At 36.1% G+C, this 19,264-nt stretch overlaps 1 protein-coding gene across 1 annotated transcript in view; it reads right to left on the reverse strand.

The window, feature by feature from the left end:
• ELP3 (elongator acetyltransferase complex subunit 3) overlaps positions 1-19,264 on the reverse strand; it is a 72,025-nt gene that overhangs the window by 23,123 nt on the left and 29,638 nt on the right. Inside the window, exons 10-13 of the mRNA XM_006906246.3 lie at positions 15,006-15,199; positions 4,429-4,519; positions 1,851-1,916; positions 31-258 (exon numbers count right to left, since the gene is read on the reverse strand). Of these exons, the coding sequence (XP_006906308.1) occupies positions 31-258; positions 1,851-1,916; positions 4,429-4,519; positions 15,006-15,199 (579 nt within the window). The remainder of the gene's footprint in view (positions 1-30; positions 259-1,850; positions 1,917-4,428; positions 4,520-15,005; positions 15,200-19,264) is intronic.

Below are 19,264 nucleotides of genomic sequence, written 5' to 3' on the forward strand. Positions count from 1 at the left end.
AGACTCAAATAGAAACGGAATACAGGATACCTGATGCTGAAATTTAGTAGGATCCCGACTGCTCACAGGGACTACACTTCCATACACGTGCAGCTCGCGGACGATGGAGACACCTCCAACCAATTCGAAACGGAAGGTTTCCTCTGAACACTTCCGTAATCGCAGGAGGCCAATCAAAATGTCTTGATCTGGGTCTTCGTATGATAAGAATGTTTCCCAGCCACCATTTGCAACATAATCTCTCCTTACCAATTCAATCTGTTTAATAAAAAAACACAGTTTTTTTAAAAATGAGAGAACAAAGTTCATTTTTATAATTATATGTATTTATTTAGGCTAATAACCACACTTACAGATAAAGAATGAATAATCATAATAATCATGGATTGTGCTTCTTTTTACTTGTCTACTCTCAAATATCATCAATGAGTTTGTGCCTTGTCATGAACTATTATAAAAGGAAAACAATTTTACAGTTTCATAAATATGTGAATTTCATTAACCTTGAGATTCTTATAAGATTAATGCTCAGTAAATGCTTCCATGTCTTTAAATCTTTGATGCTCCATGAACAGTCTCTAAGGTAAAATTACACACTATGTCACATGTGTGGCTCTTGGGAGCACCTGAGCCCCAGAACTGTCAGGTCCTCGATGGTTTCATTTTCTGGTCCTTACCTCCTCCACTACTTTTTGGGGGAAAATACATGTCACAAGTCACTTGTTCCTTGATGGCATCCCATGGGCCTTTATAATATTATGCCTAGTTATGAGATCAAAACATTAAAGAAAACCCAATCACTGGAGAGTGGCTTTGGGGGAGGCTTTTGTGGTAGAAATCTATATAGGCTTCTGATTTTCAACCCATCGTTAAGTAGCCTTTATACTTTGCATTAATATAAGCAATTTATAACAATATGCATACCACAGAAAATCCAAGCCTACATACGTGGGCATGGTCATGCACAGATATATTCTGAAAATGGACAGACTATACTCATAATGAGTTGGAAAATTCAGACTAATACTTATCTTCCTTCTTAACCGTTTTCTGAGTAACTGGACTGCACAAGAATTTTGCAAAATTAACTGTGCTTAAGTCTACTTTTTCCCTCAAAAGTTTCCAAATGTGAAAAATGTCGAACAATTCATGTCGAGGACAGAAATATCAATGCAGATCGCATCTATCTAGCCTTTCTCAAAGAGGGTTCCACAAAAGGGCTAAATCCCACAGAAAACTGTGCACACAGCTAGACATTAAAGATATATCAGAGAGACGTTAATTCATCACTAACAATGAATGCCTTCAGGCATTAGGCTTAAGTTTTATGGAGTCCCTATCTGTTGATAAGAGCCGATCATTTGATTGCCACAAATGGGCAATAATTTAACAGTTGTACACAGAGACAAGCAGATCACATCTAGATCTACCTGAAGGTAGCCACTAGTCACATGTGACTATTTACATTTGAATTAATTAAAATTAACAACTCAGTTCCTCGGTTGCACTAACCACCTTTCAACTGCTTAATAGTAATGTGTGACTGGCGGCTGGTACCACACTGGACGGCACAGATTACAGAACATTTCCAACACTGCGGAAAGTCCTACTGAACAATGCTGATCTCAAGTCCAGACCTGGTTTTCCTAACATGGCTCTTCTAAAGTCCAGCCACCCTCATACTGGGTTTTCCTGGCTTGATATCTGTATTTGATCCACGATGGCGCTTTGCTCTTGGTTTACTCAATAACTTCTGGGTTTCAGTCCCACTGGTAAGAGGGTGTGGGTACAAGCTTGAAAGAAAGATTTACGAGCAGGATCCACTCTCTCTATAAAATGACGAAACTAACCTGGTATGGCCGTACTTTGTGATGAATTTCTTGAATTCCAACCTCTCTGGTTCTTACATCTCGGCACTGCCAAAAAAAAAAAGTGGGGGAGGGGAGCAATTATACCACCAAACTCTGGGCTCAAAATTAAGTTTGGACACAATTTACATTGAGATAAAAAAAAAAACCCTGCATTTAAAAATGAAGCCGTCTTTAATAAATCTGAAGATAAGGAAAATGGAATGGAATTGTATGAAGTTAGTACAATATTGCTTTTAAAATAAGTTTAGAATTCAAAGGAGATCAATATATAATATTGGAAGAAATGAACTTATGTCCTAAAATGTGATAACAGTTTTACCCAGGGGATCTGACTGATATATCTGTATCTGAAAGTGCGATCCAAAACTATGTACACACAAGAGTAAAAAGCAAATTCCTAATTTTTAAGAACCTTCACCATTTTATGGCATTAATATTTTTAGCATCATTATATTTGTATCACTTTAGAAATGTCAGAGGGATGCTTTTTTTTGCAGAGAACAGCATTGTGGAAAAAGGATGGGAGGAAGGGAGGGAGGGAGGAAAGAACGAAAGAAAGAAAAAAGGTACCTTGACCCATTTATTATACAATCTGAACCACAGTCACAAATGGCTCTTTAAGGTTCCCTGGTAGACACAGAATTGCCTGCAGATGATATGGATGCAATGCCTAGTCTGCATGGCCAAGCATGTGTGATGCGACTCTCACTTCTTCCACAACCCAGTGTGAATGCTACATAGGGTTTTTTTTTTTTTTTATAAATGCTACTTTTTATAAATGCCATTGGCCCAGCCTCAGTCATGTGGCCTAAATTTAGTCATGTGGCCATAAAATGCTGCAGGAGACCCTAAGAAATGTGCTCGCTGGCTGGACATTCAAGCTTCTAGGTAAAACTCAAGGAGTCTTATTTTTTTAAAATAGCAAATGGATATTATGGGTCTTAGTAGTTTCCATGAAAAGGATATTTGTCACTAAAGCTGTAATGATCCCAAAGTCTGGTTTAGTTTGGGGAAACAGACTTCATAATGTTCTATTAGGTAGTGGTTTCCTGGGATATTAATTGATGATACATGGGTAGTGGATCCCATGGTAATATATTCAGGAAATACTGGTATAAAGGAAAAAATATGTATCGCTTCTGCATAACTCCTTTAAAGATTTAATCTGCTACTGTGCATTGTAACTTTCCCAGAGAGTGATACTGCTCTCTGTATGCTACACAGGCTGACGTTTATAATTACAAAATCTTTACAGTATTCCATTATATGTCCTATGGTATATTTTTCCCTATAGAACAAACTGTAAAAATTATTTTCAGGATTCTAACATTTCCACCAGTGAGAAAAGATCAACCTAGGAAATTTAATGATGTCATGTAAGCTGTACTACCATCAGTATATTTATGAAGGACTGTCATTATGTACAGAATTCCATGGGAAAAATAAGAACTCATTATTCTGTTCTATAAAAACGAAGATATTTCCATGCTCCAGGAACCAGTCCAAGAAAATAATGCTTTGCTGATGTGGATTCCATGAACTCAAATAAAAATTATATAGCAAAGTAGGATCACAAGCCTCTATAATAAGTCTTATCACATTTATACATTGTCTTTTAACTCTAGCAGTTCTATATAGTAGTTTGCATGTGAACGTACTATAGTTACATGCTCTAAATGTACTCTTGCATACTTTTTTTTTGGGGGGGGGATGCTTTTTAAAAGGCAGAGGTTGGTGTGTGTGCTTATTTTCTGGTAAAGACATTGCCTACGTGAACGATGTCTTTTGGCTATGACGGAATTCCAGTCTTTAAGACTCAGCCGCAGTTACTGAGAGACTATCAAGGTTTGTGAGTGGTGCAGGGTTAAAGACAATAGCGAGATGGTGGGTTATCAGGACAACCAGGCCAGATCAGTCACTCGGTGGTGGTATTCTCAGAGGAGAGAGGAGATGGAGATCAAGGACAGCTGGAGACTGGGGAACAGAGCAGGCAATCTTCTTTGGTGCTATTAATTACTATAAATACATTAGCTGTTTTTTTTTAGAATTTGAAGTAGTTCATTTTTGGGAAGTGGGTAGAATAAACCAATAATGTTCACAAACTCCTTTGGACAATTTTCTGAAATACTTTCTCTATAAATAATTTGGCTAAAAATAAAATGTCTTGGGTTAAGTCCACAAACACAATATGTAATCCTCCAAATGATGGCTTTCAAAGTGTTGTCCATATTTGTATTGTGCCTGAGAACATCCTATAGCTCCATCCCAGACCTAGTGAATCAGAATCTCTGAAGGCAGAGCCCAGGTTGAAAATGCAAACCAACAATTAAATCAACAGATCTACACTCTTTTGGAAGAAAGCAGAGGAGTGTAAGGGATGGAATGGATGGGATGCATTCTTTGCAACTACTAGCTTCAACTCTAACATGTTATACAGTAAGAATGCTTTCAATATACGAAAGCTTTTTGACAAAACTCGTAAGTTTAAGTGTGACAGTATCAAAATTTTTTTTGTTTCAGATTAGTTTGATTTCAACAGTTATAGTCAGACTCTTACCTGTATTCCAAGGTCTTTCATTCTTGCAAATGCCAGCTCTCTCAAATTACCATGCTCCACTCCTGAGCTGACTAAAGGCATTGGAATATCTCTGTAGGAGAAAAAGATCAGCTGTTGCAAAATAGAAATCATTCTCTACAGCAGTGGGGTAGGAATATTCAAAAAAGGAAAAAAGAAAACAAACAAAAATACCTACAATGCAGACCAGAAAAGGAGAGGCTTAATATTCTAAGAAGTAAGGTTCAGAGCTTCTCTATTCCTCAGTTATCCCACCTATGAAATTATGATTTTCACCTACCATTCAGGGTTTCTGTGAGAAACACCTGATGAAAATCACTTTATAAGATTACAAAAGGGCAAAACAAATGTCCATTTGTTTTAATTTGGTTATTTAATTACTAAATAACCATTAGTAATGATTTTTGGCTAGAAATATTTACACTAAAAAAACCTTTAAAAAATATATATATATATAAAATCCAATTTGTTTACAGCTGCTGAATGACAAGTAACCAAAGGCCTGGCCTAGCCAACAACAAAGAATACATTTTTCTCCTTTTCTCCAAAATCTAAATTGGTAGTGACTCTGCATTAGAGGAATAACAGCTTGCCTAACGATCAGAGGAAATAAAATTTATTTCCTAGCATTAATATAGTGTGAAGTGCCAGGCATCAAGGGGACTTCAACCAAAAATTAAAATTATAAGTTTCATTTTGGCAGCCCTGAACACCCTACTTTTAGACAAAAATCAGTATCTAAACAGTTAAAAAAAATCTGAAGAACATGCTCAGCACATCTGCTTTCTGTTCAAAGACAAGTCCCTAATTTGTTTTGTCTAATATTTAGTTGATTAGAAGAAAGAGGAAGAATACACCAATTCTCTTTTCTTCTCATATTTGCTTGAGTCTTTTCCTTCTCTTTTTACTTATCTCTCCAAATGTTAAGTAAATACAATTAGCGACTTCATCTATTGATTCTAATAACTAAAACCACAGGCTCTGGAAGCCAGTAGTTCCATAAAGATACTATAAAGCAATGATAAGCCAAAATTCTTTGAGATGACATACCAGGGAATTTAAAGAGAGAGTGACATAGCTGAAATTAAAGTCTTCTAAATGCCATTTTTACTCTGAAATATTTTATGAATAACTCACAAATATACAAACTTTTACAACTTAAAGCTAAAATGTAAAACATAGCTGTATAAATTGATAAAATTAATGGTAATCACTGTGTTAGTACCATTATATGACAGATACATTCGATTCTTATTAGTGGCAAGATATATTCGATTCTTATTAAAGGTGCTGTGAACACTGAATTAGCAAATACTGAAGCACTGATCCTAGAGAAAATGCAGGGTTAGGTTTCTATGAGCCTTTAGTTGCATTTTTTCAACTGATCAATACATAACAGTGTTTTGTGTTTCTGTTTAAAGACCCTTTAACATATAATTGATTCATTAATATTGCACTTGTGGCCAAGAGCACTAAAATTTATGCCTCAATGAAACTTATCTACCCGTGTATTTTCTTTATAAGGTGCATCACAACCGTCTTGTGCGTAGGAACACTGGAGAGACAGCACACCACCACTATGCTTTTAAACAGCAAAATCAACAAAAAGCACAAAAATGTAAAGAATGTGTTATTAAACAGACTGTGAAAAGGACACCGTTTACAGTATGAGAACTGAAACAAGTACACAGTATTCTATCGATATCCTAATTCTCTTTCATCAACCCTCCAACTACCGGTCTAGTATCCACCAGCGATTCCTGTCTGTATCACCTTCCCTACAATGGCTGTTAAATGGTGATTATATTTATCACCCCATCTGGGTTTATCAGTTGAGCCCGTTATCAAAAGGAAGAGTTTTCCCTTCTCTGTTTAGGAACTCATGGATTTCTATTTTAGTCAATGTTGTAATCTGATATTAACATATTATTTTGTTGCTTAAATTATACTTGGCCTATGGGTATGAATTCAGTTGACTTCTGGGTCCTTGTGACGTATCTCCATCATTCTTTGAATATTTCCTTATTTTTTGGAAAACAGCTGTTTTAAGTTTATCTTGTATGTTTACTGTCCCAGCCCTGCAACTGGCCAATGTTTCGAGCAGCCCTGATTCCTTTTAGCAAAGGGTGTTACTGAGAAACAGAGGTCTGGGCACTTGCTGTGCTCATTACTACTGAGGTGTCATTTCCTCTAGACCCTCTCAGTGTACAGAACTAAGAAATGTATGTATATATAAACATACCTGTGTATATATTCATATTCATATATACATACACATAAACCATGCTGCGTAGTTGCCATAAAATCAATCACAAATACTGTATTAATTACAAGACAATTAGATAAACATGTATCTATTACTATTTCTATATATAAATTTAAAAAGCCCACAAGTTCATGCTAATATTTACAATTCTAATCCAGTGCCTCAGTATTCTTTTCAGCTTTCCACCTTTCAATATCTGTAAATCCCTTCAGGCAGTGAGAAATGTGGCTCTCTTATGTTTAGTACATTTATTTGCTAAATCACTTATTTGTTCAATGTAACCAATCTTCCAACTACTCTAGCTGCCACCTCTGCACTCCCTACCTGTACTCTCCATTTCTTCAGATGCTAGGCATGCTGCTGTCAACACCCCTATGGCACTGACTCCACTGGTGATGGGAAGGGGTGGTGGGAAGGAAAAGGAAGATGAACTCTACAAATATTTTAATAATTAACCAGTACTTCTAAAAGACATTAAAATTTGCAATGGAACTCTCTAAGAAACAGGTTTTATCACAGTGTTAAGCAGAATTATTAGCAGAGCCAGCTAATACTTTGTGGGGCTCAGTGTGAAATAAGAACGGGGGCCTCTTTTAAAAAATTATTAATAATCTCAAGATGGTGAGAGCAGAGCATCTTGAGAGGCTGCATGTCCCTGAAGGTAGCTCTGATTACCACAAAAGCACAAGTCAGTGAAGACTTGGTAATACAAGGCTTTATAATGATGCTGACAGTTCATAAATGTCTTTAAATTTATGTGTCACTACAAAAATGCAACATAGCTTTAATGGTCTTTGGCAATGACATGTCTGGCGTATACCAGATGGGAGTTTTTCCTTATTAAGAAATAGAAATGTGCCAGTCTCCATTCAGTGACAAAGTCTTTTTCATTGAAAATCAAGGGAGATAATTCTCTATGTGCTGAACATCTTCTATGTGCAAAGTAGTGTGTTAACAATCTGGAATACGTAAAGATAAAAAGACTGTTAGTCTTCTAGAAGTTCAAATCCCAGGTGAGATTACTGACCAATTGAACTTGCTACATCCAACTAGGTAGGAGTTAAAAATTATTTTTAGGTTTCTGAATTTGTTTCAATCTCCTTTCACATTCTTGGTTTGAACGTGAGGACATTTGAGAATATTCACTTTTCCATTTCAACAGGTAACATTTCAAGCTTAGAGGTGTTAATATTTGCGATTTGCTCATCAAAAACCTTTCAAAGTGATGTCTAAAGCTTCTTGGTCTGAAGTTTCTCATGCTTCGAAGCATGTTTTGGATGCAAATTGGTATTCTTCTTCTAACGCTTTGCAGTGATTTAAATATCACTTCAAGGCAGGCAGACAGCTGTCAAATAGCCTGTGGGCAGCAGCAGTTTAGTGTGGCTCTATCATGTCTCTGGACAGAATTTTACATTTAATCACTGACTGCATCCTTCACACCTGCAATACAGAATTATCTTTTAGGATGCCGCTTCATAAAAATACCCAGTAAGATGTCATTAACCCAACCGTCATAAAATAAGTGTAACTTAGTTAAGGAAAAAAAAGAGGGTAAGATGGGGGAAATGGCCAAATGAAAATATCAAGCAATCTATTAGTAAAACATAGTATTTTTAAAAAGCACGTATAAAAGATTGTTTTCACTTAAAATATCTTCCCTCTTACTTTCCTTCCCCTGTTCCTCCCTTCTGATACCTGTATCTTCTCCATGTACACATTTAGGTTCACTAGTCAACACTAAATATATTGCCTGTAATTGGTAGAAGCTGTCATAGGTAAAATAGCCAGATTTTCTAAACGCACAGAACACAAAGATATACATGATTTCCCTTTACTATACCTTAAAAATAAAATATAATTATTAAAATTGCCTGGATTAAATACTCTGGAAGGAGGCTTTTCTCCTTTGCCAATCGTTTCTTTAAAGCAAGATATAACCAACTGCTTCCGAATTAGACAAGTATCAGTTTTCTACATTCTCAGAATTGCTTTAAAAGTTTAAAAAATGAAGCTGGAAGAAACAATGCAGAATCAAAACCCTGTGATTTTCTTTTCCCAAATCAGGTTTCTCAGCCACTTAACACTGTATAAATACCCAGCTTTCTCTTGCACAGATCTGTAGATATGAAGCTATTTTACCAGAACACAGCTACCAAATTGTTACTAAGTGTTAAATATACTATGTGAGAGTGGACATGGCTTTTGGTTCCCTAGTCTTATTTTTGCAGGAGAGGGGGGATAATTCAAAAGGCCCCTCAAAGATAAAGGTACAACTTTTTTTTTTTTGAGCTATCTCAATAAAAAGCACTGTCTCCTATATGATCTAAATTCTATGACTGGCAAATTCAACTGATATAAGAAGAAACACAAATAATTGGTTACGTAGAAAAAAATGTTAATCCTTACTATAACTAGGAAAATGCAAATTAATACCTGTAAGTATATAAAATAAAAAATATAATCATCCACATCCACAGAGGTTGTGATAAAACCAGGAACTATTTATATATTCTAAACTTGTATAATCCTTTTGGAAAACAATATCCATATACATAACAAAAACTAAAACATTCATTTATACTCTCCTTGTTCCAGAAAGCATAATAATTAAAGAAGCTTAGACCTTTTACCATGAGCAACCCTTCTAGATTATACTGCTCTAACAGATTACTTAACCTAAGTTCTATGTACATGAATTTTAGCTCTAGTGGAGGCCAGGATGATTAAAAATTTTTTAAAAAGTAAACCTGGAAGCAACCTAAATGTCCAACATAAAGAAGCAGTTCACTGAGTAAGACAAATTAAGATGCTAAACTACTATGCTGCCATTAAAATTATAACTATGAAGATTATTCTGTCTTTAATAAGAAATGGAACAAAAAATAGTTCCATATACTAATTTGCAAGTAGTATATTTGCCAGTGTATAAAATATACTGTTGTGTAAAGACTCATCCCAATTAGTTATACAAGGAAAGTTTTGAAAAAATAATGCAAGCCTATTATTAATATATATATTGAAAGTGATTTTAAAGTAACTTTATAGAGAAAATATTTTTTGATATAAATATAGTACTATAGCTGGAAACTAAGAACAAAATATAATTTCTGGACAATTAGTAATATTCTACAAAGTCTGTTGAAAAAAGTATAAAATCACATGATCAAAAAGAAATGTATTGGGATTAATGAATGGTAGTACAGAGCAGAACTGCATCACACCACATACACCTTAGCACTGCAAAAGTCTAGCCTAAAATTTCAGTGATTAGTGTTAGCAAAATGCAAGTCAATATAAATTTGAAACATTTTTTATGCAGTATATACAAAGAAAATATGTAAATAAAATGGGTGAAAAGCAAGTAGCAAAATATAATTAATTAGAATGATTTCCTCTGCAGGGAGTTATATCAATAGTTCAGTAATATTTAACACAAAACATTAAGTAACATATTTGAAGGAATTCTGCCCATCCTAATAGAAAAACAAATGCTATATACTAAACATTAGTCCATAGTAAGCTACATAAAAAAACAAACCACCAGAATTCTAATGGAAACTTGTATAACAATTACAGCTGTACTGAAAACATAAAAAAAATAAAGTGAAAAATGCCACAAAGATAAGAACCTAGACAACAATCACATTCAAAGTTAAGTAAATTACGAGCCCCAAAGCATGAAAATCAAATACCACATCTAGACACCAGACGACTCTCTCCACCAAAAGCATTTACTGTGTTAGGAACTGAGTCATCACTATCTTCAAACAGCAAATCGTCCTCAGATTCTCTGAGGACATTACTAATTCCACACTTTAAAAGAGATTTTACCTCTTATTTTACAGTATGTATTCCATGAAGTTCTAATTCAGCCACACATCTGTAAAGTGGAAGTGTCACTTAAGCCTACATCCACCTGTGCCACTTGTCCTACATAAACCTTTTGAGTTATGTATTGATAGAGAACTACTTGACAGTCTGGCCTCCTAGAATTGGAGCTGGGGGCCTCTTCTATTGGCCAGTTCTCCAGAGAGATCTGTACTGGAGTCATGATAGAAGAACTGAGAACAGGGAGGTTTCTTTAATCAGCTTCATGTTGGTTATCCATAATCATGCCTTTCTCATCATACAACATGTTCTTAATTCTTCCTGTCATGAACCTTTACACTTTTTCTATACAGACTATATTTGCTACTCTTGCTTTCTTAAAGTCCCTATTTTCTCAGTTGGTGGTAGGCCAGGATAATGTCCCATAGTGATATTTCATAAAGTCTATAAAATTAAGCTTTTAAGGTTATAGCAATGCCTCTGTTGCTTTTGACTCACTGGTTACAGCAGTAAGAAATTTAAAACTGAAAATGAAGGAGGAGAATGCAAATTTTCATCTGACTGCCTTGTTATTTTTGGTAAGAAAACTAAGGTGTCTACGGCTGTGAAATTTCTGTCTAGTCTGTAATATCTGTTGCCATGCTGGGAGGTATTACCTTTACTGTTGTCTGCTTTCCCTTTAGTGTAAGTGCCTGACATTAAGTTTTTTGATAGTATGGATTGAGTGCTTGATATTAAGTTCTTGATTGCTAAGGCATCCATTTCAGAAGACTTCCATCCTGAATAAACATATTGCCAGCTGTATGACACAACTACCAGCAAAACAACCAGAGAAGGAATTAAGCCTCCCTTACCCATGAAGTTCCCTCTTTCAGAAAGTCCTGGGTAACCTAGATAACTGACCATCTGAGTAACCCCATTTCTCCTTTCCTGCATCCTAATTCCCATTGCTATGCTTTAAATGAGCCAATAAACAGTGAACCCACAAAATCCTAAATAGCCCACTCTCAACACCCCCAAACTTGCTGTGTGCCCCCTCGGGCTTACTGGGTACCCTCTAGGCCCTGTGAATAATAAATCTCCTTCTTTGGAGTCCCCTGATGGTTTGTCTGAAGTGTGTCCTGCAGTCATAAGAACCATAAGGGCTGGTCCAGCCACAACATTGGCCCTGGTGGGGAAAATGTCTGTGGGGGCTTGCTACAAGTAACAGAAGCCAGGCAAGTGCCTCAGGCATTTCCATCTAAGAGCATCGTTATCAATAAGTTGAGACCCACACAGCAGTGACATCTCTTGCCGTGCTCTCCTGCTGGGAAGTATCTTCACTGTTCTCTGGTTGCCCAAGTCAGTTAAAAGCAAATAACCCTCTTTTGTCTTTGTTAATAGTACTTATTACATCTTTGTTTTCCAGTGTATTAATTTAAATTTTCTGAAACAATCTCAAAGTTATAGAAAGGTCTCAAGTGGGGTACAAATAACTATTTTCCTTAACTCTTTGAAAGTAATTTCAGAACGAGGTGTCCCAACACCTCCAGGATACTCTAAATATTTCCTATGGCAAGGATATTCTCTTACATAATTGTAATACGATGATCAAAATCAAGAAATTAACGCTATACTTTACCACTGTCTAATCCTAGACTACATTCTAGCCTCACCAGTGTCTCAATATTGTCCTTCACAGCAGAAGGATCCAGTCAGTGAGAACTTTATGTTGCATTTAGTTGTCATGTCTCTTTAGTCTCCTTCAAAGGAGAACTCTTTCTTGATCCTCCCACTTTTGAAGATTACAGGCCAGCTATTTTTTAGAAAGTTCCTCACTTTGGATTTGTCTGATGTTTCTTTAAGATTAGATTCAGATTATGGAGTTCTGGCTGAGTAACACAGAAGTGATGCTATGTTTTTAATACATGCTATCAAGTGGCACACAACTATGATTTGTACTATTAGTGATGATATTCACACTGATCAGCTACCAGGCTTCTCCATGTTATTCTTTTCCACTGTGTAATTAATAAGGGCACTGTGGAGGTACTTTGAAACAACATAGAGTTAATACTCATTATTTGGGATAGTTATGTTCTATAAAGTTGCCGTGAACACTGAATTAGGAATATCAGAACATTGCTCCTGGAGGAAATACAAGGTTAGGTTCCTGTGTGCCTCTGATCATGACAATTTTATCAACTGATCAATACAACTTGTTTTACATGTGTTTATGTGTAAGGACACTTTATACATATATTGTTGATTCATTAACAGTGAACTTAGGGCTGACAGTGCCATAACTCATGGCTGAATGAAGTTTATGTAACACATGCATTTTCTCCATAAGGCACATCATAGCTTGCTTGCGCTTAGGAATACTACACAACACTTCATTACTACACTTGGGGCCATTTTAGAGAATGAAATCACCTACAAACGCAAAAACGCAAAAGATGTGGCATTAAATAGACTGCGAAAAAGACACGCATGTGTGCACGTACACACACACTATATTTACTATCTCCTACTCCTAAAGGCCATAGAGTAAATTCTGATTTTCTCCTTTTTTGCATTTGTAGTTCCCTTTTCAGATAAAAAACCTAGCCCACATTATCCTTATTATCTACTTATTAGATCAACCCCCTGCAAGAAACCAACCTTTTGTTTCTGTCCTCTTCTTCACGCCCCCTCAGAAGCGTACCCCTCACCCTACTCAGCTCTGATGTCCTGTGTCAGATCAGCCCTCTGAGAGAATGCCCATTTCATCATATTTGGGCTGCAACAGCCTACACCCCACCACTGCCTCCTCCACAGGAACACCTTCTCCTCCTGCAGCTCCCTACCTCTCCTGCTGGATGCCTGCATTGTTCAGCACCTCCTAATGTCTTTTGGTCTGAATTGTTCCAGAAAAGATGAAAAACAGGAAGCAAAATACAAACAATTTTGAGTGCTGAATTTTCTATTCATTATCTCCTTAGTATGTTTAAGTGTATTTTAAAACACTTATTATATTGGCAATTTAGATCCTTAAGTTAGACCAATAATTTGAAAAATCTAAGAAATCAATGTTGTGGCAGAAGTATGGTGTAAACTTCCTTCGATCTTTAAGCAACTCCATTATTTTATATCCTTGGTAATTTTCCTTCAGTAATTCTGCTTGTTTTCAGTAGTCATTGTTTTATATTATTAGCAATGCAATTTTTGTGCTCTGTGGATACTAGTCGCAGCAGTACAGCGTACGAACATGCACTTGCTTTTCTCCTTTCGGCCCTGCACAGCAGCTCCCCCTCTATCTACAATTTGTTACCTACAGTCAACCTTGGTCCAAAAATATTAAATGGAAAATTTGAGAAATAAACAATTAAAAAGTTTTAAATTGTGTGCCACTGGTGCCATACCCTTCCATCCCACCCAGGACACGAATCATCCCTCTGTCTGGTGTATCCACAAATGTATATGCTACCTACTCATTATTCACTTATCAGATGAGGTGTCACATCCCAGAGCCTGTGTTCAATTAACCTTTATTTTACTTAATAATGCCATATTCATATAACTTTTATCACAGTATATTGTTCTACGTTATTATTGTTATTGTTAATCACTTACTGTGCCCAATTTATAAATTAAACTTTATCACAGGTATGTATGTGTATGAAAACACATGCCATACATAGGGTTTAGTATCCACAGTTTCAGGCATCTAATGGGGGATCTTGGAACTAATCCCTGCAGATAAGGGAGGACTACTGTACTTATAATCCTGAAATCCAGATGGCTTTTGGCAGGGTGAGAGAAATGTGCCTAATTGACCAGCAAATACAGAAATGGTTTCGTTAAAATTGTACGTAAATAGGTAATTTTATGGCTCCTAAAATTTTTCTTCAGTGTTATATTTCCAGTAAATAAATTTTTTTAAAAGGCCCATGATTGAAAATGAGAGCTGTTTTTCTCTCCCATTAAAAAAAAAAAAGTTAAGATGACTTCCTTCATGTTGTTAGGATTATGTCACTCTTTCTCCATATTTACATTAATATCTACAAATAATGATTGCTGCTGCTCTTTTTTTTTTTTTTTTTTTTTTATCTTTAGAGGCTCAAGAACAGAAATACCACACACATGGCCGTTTCTACCTCCTGCATACACTACTGTACCTAGACTGGAGCAGACCTGGAGATGGAAACTCTGTTTTAGATCATAAACTCTTGGAATGAAACATCATACCCATTTACCGTCATAACTCTATCTCCTGGCTCACGAACGAAGGGAGAGGAATACATAAGTACATATGACATTGGCAGTGGCGTGGACATAGTACCCTTTCACTTCCATCCCTCTCTATTTACAGATAGCATTTCAGGTGTCCCATTTTTAACTTAAAAAAATTCAACCCCTCAATCTGAAATCAGACTATTCTCATTAGAAATTGTTAAGGTAGAGTAGTTACTGATTATTTCTGCCACAGACGTTAACACACTACCTCTGCACTCGGTACACTCGAGTCCATGGAGGCACAAGGGCAAGGATCCGAGCTACCAATTCGATCAGGTCGCTAGGAGAATAACTCTTATATCTTCCTGATTTCCATAGCTCATAAAGCCCAGTTCCACGAATCACTAGGGTTGGATAGAGCTTCAAACCATCAGGACGAAAAGCAGGGTTCTCAAAAAACTCCTGTGAATAGAGAACAGAAAATTACTTCTGAGTTGTTTATGTAGAGGGACAATGGTTAAGTTTTAAAACTTGGGCTAGCATCTCTCACATACCTACCCTTTGACTGCCTTTCCTTTCTATCAAGGGAGGGGATTCAGACAGAATAGAAACTCGTTATTTTTATAGGCTCACTGGAGCAAAGCATGTGCTAGATTACAAAACTTTCATTAATCTAGCCGTTTATTGCTGTCATCTCATCTCATGCAATCCTCACCACCTTGCCTTTCTGCCTCTGCAGAGGCAATTTTCTCTGCCTGGAAAGTTCACCAATTTTTCTTCATCTAGCTAATCTGTAGGCCTTAGCTTGAATGTCAGTTCTTCAGAGAGGCTTTCCTGATCTTCGAATATAAACTGCATCACTTAAAAAAGAAATCCTATTGAATTCTATATTACTGCTTCTTAACATCATACTGACAATATATTCGATGCTGCCTTTACCTCTAGATTGCATCTTCCTTTAATAATGGAATATACTTCAATGTTTAAACTTTTAAAAAGTTATGACAGAGATCATCATCTGGCTTGTAAAATCTAAAATGTTTACTCTATGGCCCTTCACAGAAAAAGTGTACCAGTCCCTGGATATGACTGTTCTGTCCTCAGGCCAACTGGCACTATCCCTAACCTAGGATACACACTGTCCATTTGTTATCTGGACACTGAACAATACATCTAATTCATCTACTTTGACATAGTCATTTCCTCTTCTGTATCATCCCAGCTGGCTGCCTTATTTCTTTATTTGGGATGTAGCAAGGAGATACCAGGCACTTTCTTTTCTATGACTTTGCACTGCCAATTTGTTTTTATCTTGATTTTACATGTTATGTGATGGAGGAACGAAGGTAGACTCATACAGGAACTGGGCAGGATGAAAGAGCACTGGATCAAAATCTGTACATGGAGGGATTTGTCCCTTATTCTTTAGCCCTTCCTATATAGGCAATCACCTGCCTTTTTGTTCCCTGGAGAAATGGAAAGCTGCTGGTCTCTGAGATTCCAGGTGCAAAGAAAGGACTGGGTGAAGATCAAGGGTGACAACAGGGAGATTAAATGAAAGCCAGCACACTGACTGGTAGATCCCCTGCCCTACTCCCTGAATGCCATAGCCAGTTTTCTGTGACCTACATACCACCCACCCAAACAGGAAGTTGGAAAGTTCCTCTCTGGATCAATCAAATAGCCTTAAATAAGAACACTGACATTTGGGAATTCTCTGAAGAAAGGAGAGCTTATTATGTGAACATCCTTCAGTGAGGCGTACCAGCAGCTAGTTACATAGAGCTTGCAATCTGGTTTTTCAGCCCCTTGCTTTTAAAGCATGACTTGGCTAAGGATCACCAGAAACTTGGGGAAAAACCTAGAGCATGAAGGCCAGACCAAAACAAAGAGAAAAAAAGGAACTTGAAGGAAAACTGAGGCATCACATAAAGGAAAATAAAACTTACAAAAACCTAACCATAATTAATTCCTTCAGAGAGAGAAGAACAGCATCTACACTGTATTAGGTATTATAAGTAATCTACAAATACCATGTAATGTTATGCAATAGACTTGAACATCTGTGGATTTTGTTATCTGGAAGTGTTCCTCAAACCAATTTCCCAAGGGCACCAAAGGACCAACACAGTACAAAGAAATTTCCCTGATGACAGGGTCCTTCAATATCTAGCACAATTAATTTAAAAACTCATGCCAAGATATACCACTCTGAAATTGCACTACATGTGGGATGGAGAATTTCCCGAAATATTTCAGAGTGGAAAAAAACCCCCCCAAAACATTATATACATTATAAAATTAAGGAACATAAGATTAAAAAATATTGTGCTTTAAAAAAAAAACAGGTTTATTGGCTATTTGAATATCCTATTTGTGAAGTAATTGTTCAACTTTCTTTTTTGTCTATTCTCCTACTGGCTGTCTGTTCTTTCTGAATGATCTGTAGAATTTATTTATTGTAAAGTAACATAAGTTAATTTTGCAGAGAATTTTTCTTTAAAGAGAAATCATATTTCTCATTTTAGCTCTATTTTGTCACTCATTTGCTGAGATGCAGTTAGAAAAGGCATATGGTCTTCTCATATTCCCTGTGGATTTCTCTAAAAAGATTACAAAGAAGCAGATTAATCTGTTTACATGAAGGGCTGTCTCTGCAATATTATGAACTATTCTTTACAGTAGTCCCCCTTATCCGTGATTCTGCTTTTTATGGTTTCAGTTACCTGCAGTTTGAAATATTAATGGTCCAAAAATATTAAATGGAAAATTCCAGAAATAAACAATTCGTAAGTTTTAAATTGCTTGCTGTTCTTAGTGTGATATCTCCTGCCCAGATGTGATTCATCCCTTTGTCCAGTGGTCCAGTGTATCCACACTGCATACGCTACCCACCCATTAGTCACTTAGTGGCCATCTCAGTTATCAAATGGGCTGTTGGCTGCTAAGATCTATAGGAAGAATGAATCTTCTAACTGAAACTATGAAGAAGGAAAAAAGAAATTCATGCTAGTTCTGCTGTTGCACCTCAAACTGCAAAAGTTATCTTCACTGTGTGTGATAAGTGCTTAGCTAAAATGGAAAGGGCGCTAAATTTGTGGGTAGAAGACATAAACAGATTGACAGGAATGTGTTGTGTTAGAAAGCACTGATTCTGTATGAAGAATCCAGCAAGAGATTCCCTGCAATGAACGACCACATCCATGCAACTTTTATTACAGCATATTGCTATAACTGTTCTATTATTATTGGTGTTAATCTCTTACTGAGCTTAATTTATAAATTAAACTTTACCATACGTATGTACACATAGGAGAAACATAGTATAGATAGGGTTCAGTACTATCCATAGATTTAGGTATCCACTGGGGATCTTGGAACATACCCACCATGAATAAGAGAGACTACTATATTTTGAAGATGCTAAGGAAAATCAATAGTGAGACTCAGCTATCTGCTACTATTTGAAACATGCCATATTTTTTCCAAGGGCACTTAAAGGTTATGAATTCTGGCTATACCACTGATGCAACTAGAAGCTGTGTTACAGAAAAGTGTGTTTCAGGTGACTTTTAGGCTTAGAGTCTGAGTACCTGGTTATTAACTACTGAGGGGAAAATATCAGACCCTCAAAATCTATTACACAGCCAATATAGGGCATCAGTTAAGAGAGACATCTGTGAATTAATGCTGTTATGAATAGGGCTTCAGGTGTAATTCACTGGCTTAAAAATAATAAACTTTTTAAAAGGAAAGAATAATTAACTTCACAAGTAAGGCATGGTGAATTCCATTTTTAATAAACAAAGCTAAATAAAAGTATTTTTGTGGATGAAATAACTTGATAAATATTTTTGTTCTCTTCCCTAAAAGGATATCCCTAAGACACTTTCCCTATCTGAGAATTTGAAGAAAACAAGTTTTGACCAATCTAATTTCCCAAGACAAAACTAACATGGATTAAGTTAAAATGTGATAGAGTAAAACAAACAAACAAATCCAAACTCCAGAGTAGGTATTAAAATTCAACAAACAGAAAGGTAAGAAGAAAACAATATTTTCTTTCACTGATGAATGAAATTCTGGAAGAGAAAGGTAGCTCTAAGCTTAGAAGCTTCTGAATAAATCATCAAGCAAGCAAGATTTGACAACAGGAGCCAAAGACAGGTTAGGGAAAATGTTTGTTAACAAATATAAAAAACAATAAATCTGTGACGTCCTTACCTGGAAGTTCATACAAATTAATATTAAAAATATTCGTATCCAATAGAGTAATTAGAGAATAAAAAATACACAATTCCAAAAAGATGAAAGAATTATAATTACATACAAATATGAAAATTACTGTCATAAAATGCAAGTTGAAACTGTCCTTTTCTCCATCAAATTAGCAAACATAAAAATATTATATATGTGTGTGTGTGTGTGTGTGTGTGTGTGTGTGTGTGTGTGTGTGTGTGTATATATATGTATCTATATTAAAAAATAAACAGGAGAGAATTGCTTGGGAGAAAAGATAATCCTGCT

This window comes from Pteropus alecto, unplaced genomic scaffold, assembly GCF_000325575.1.
Source record: "Pteropus alecto unplaced genomic scaffold, ASM32557v1 scaffold50, whole genome shotgun sequence".
NCBI lineage: Eukaryota > Metazoa > Chordata > Mammalia > Chiroptera > Pteropodidae > Pteropus > Pteropus alecto.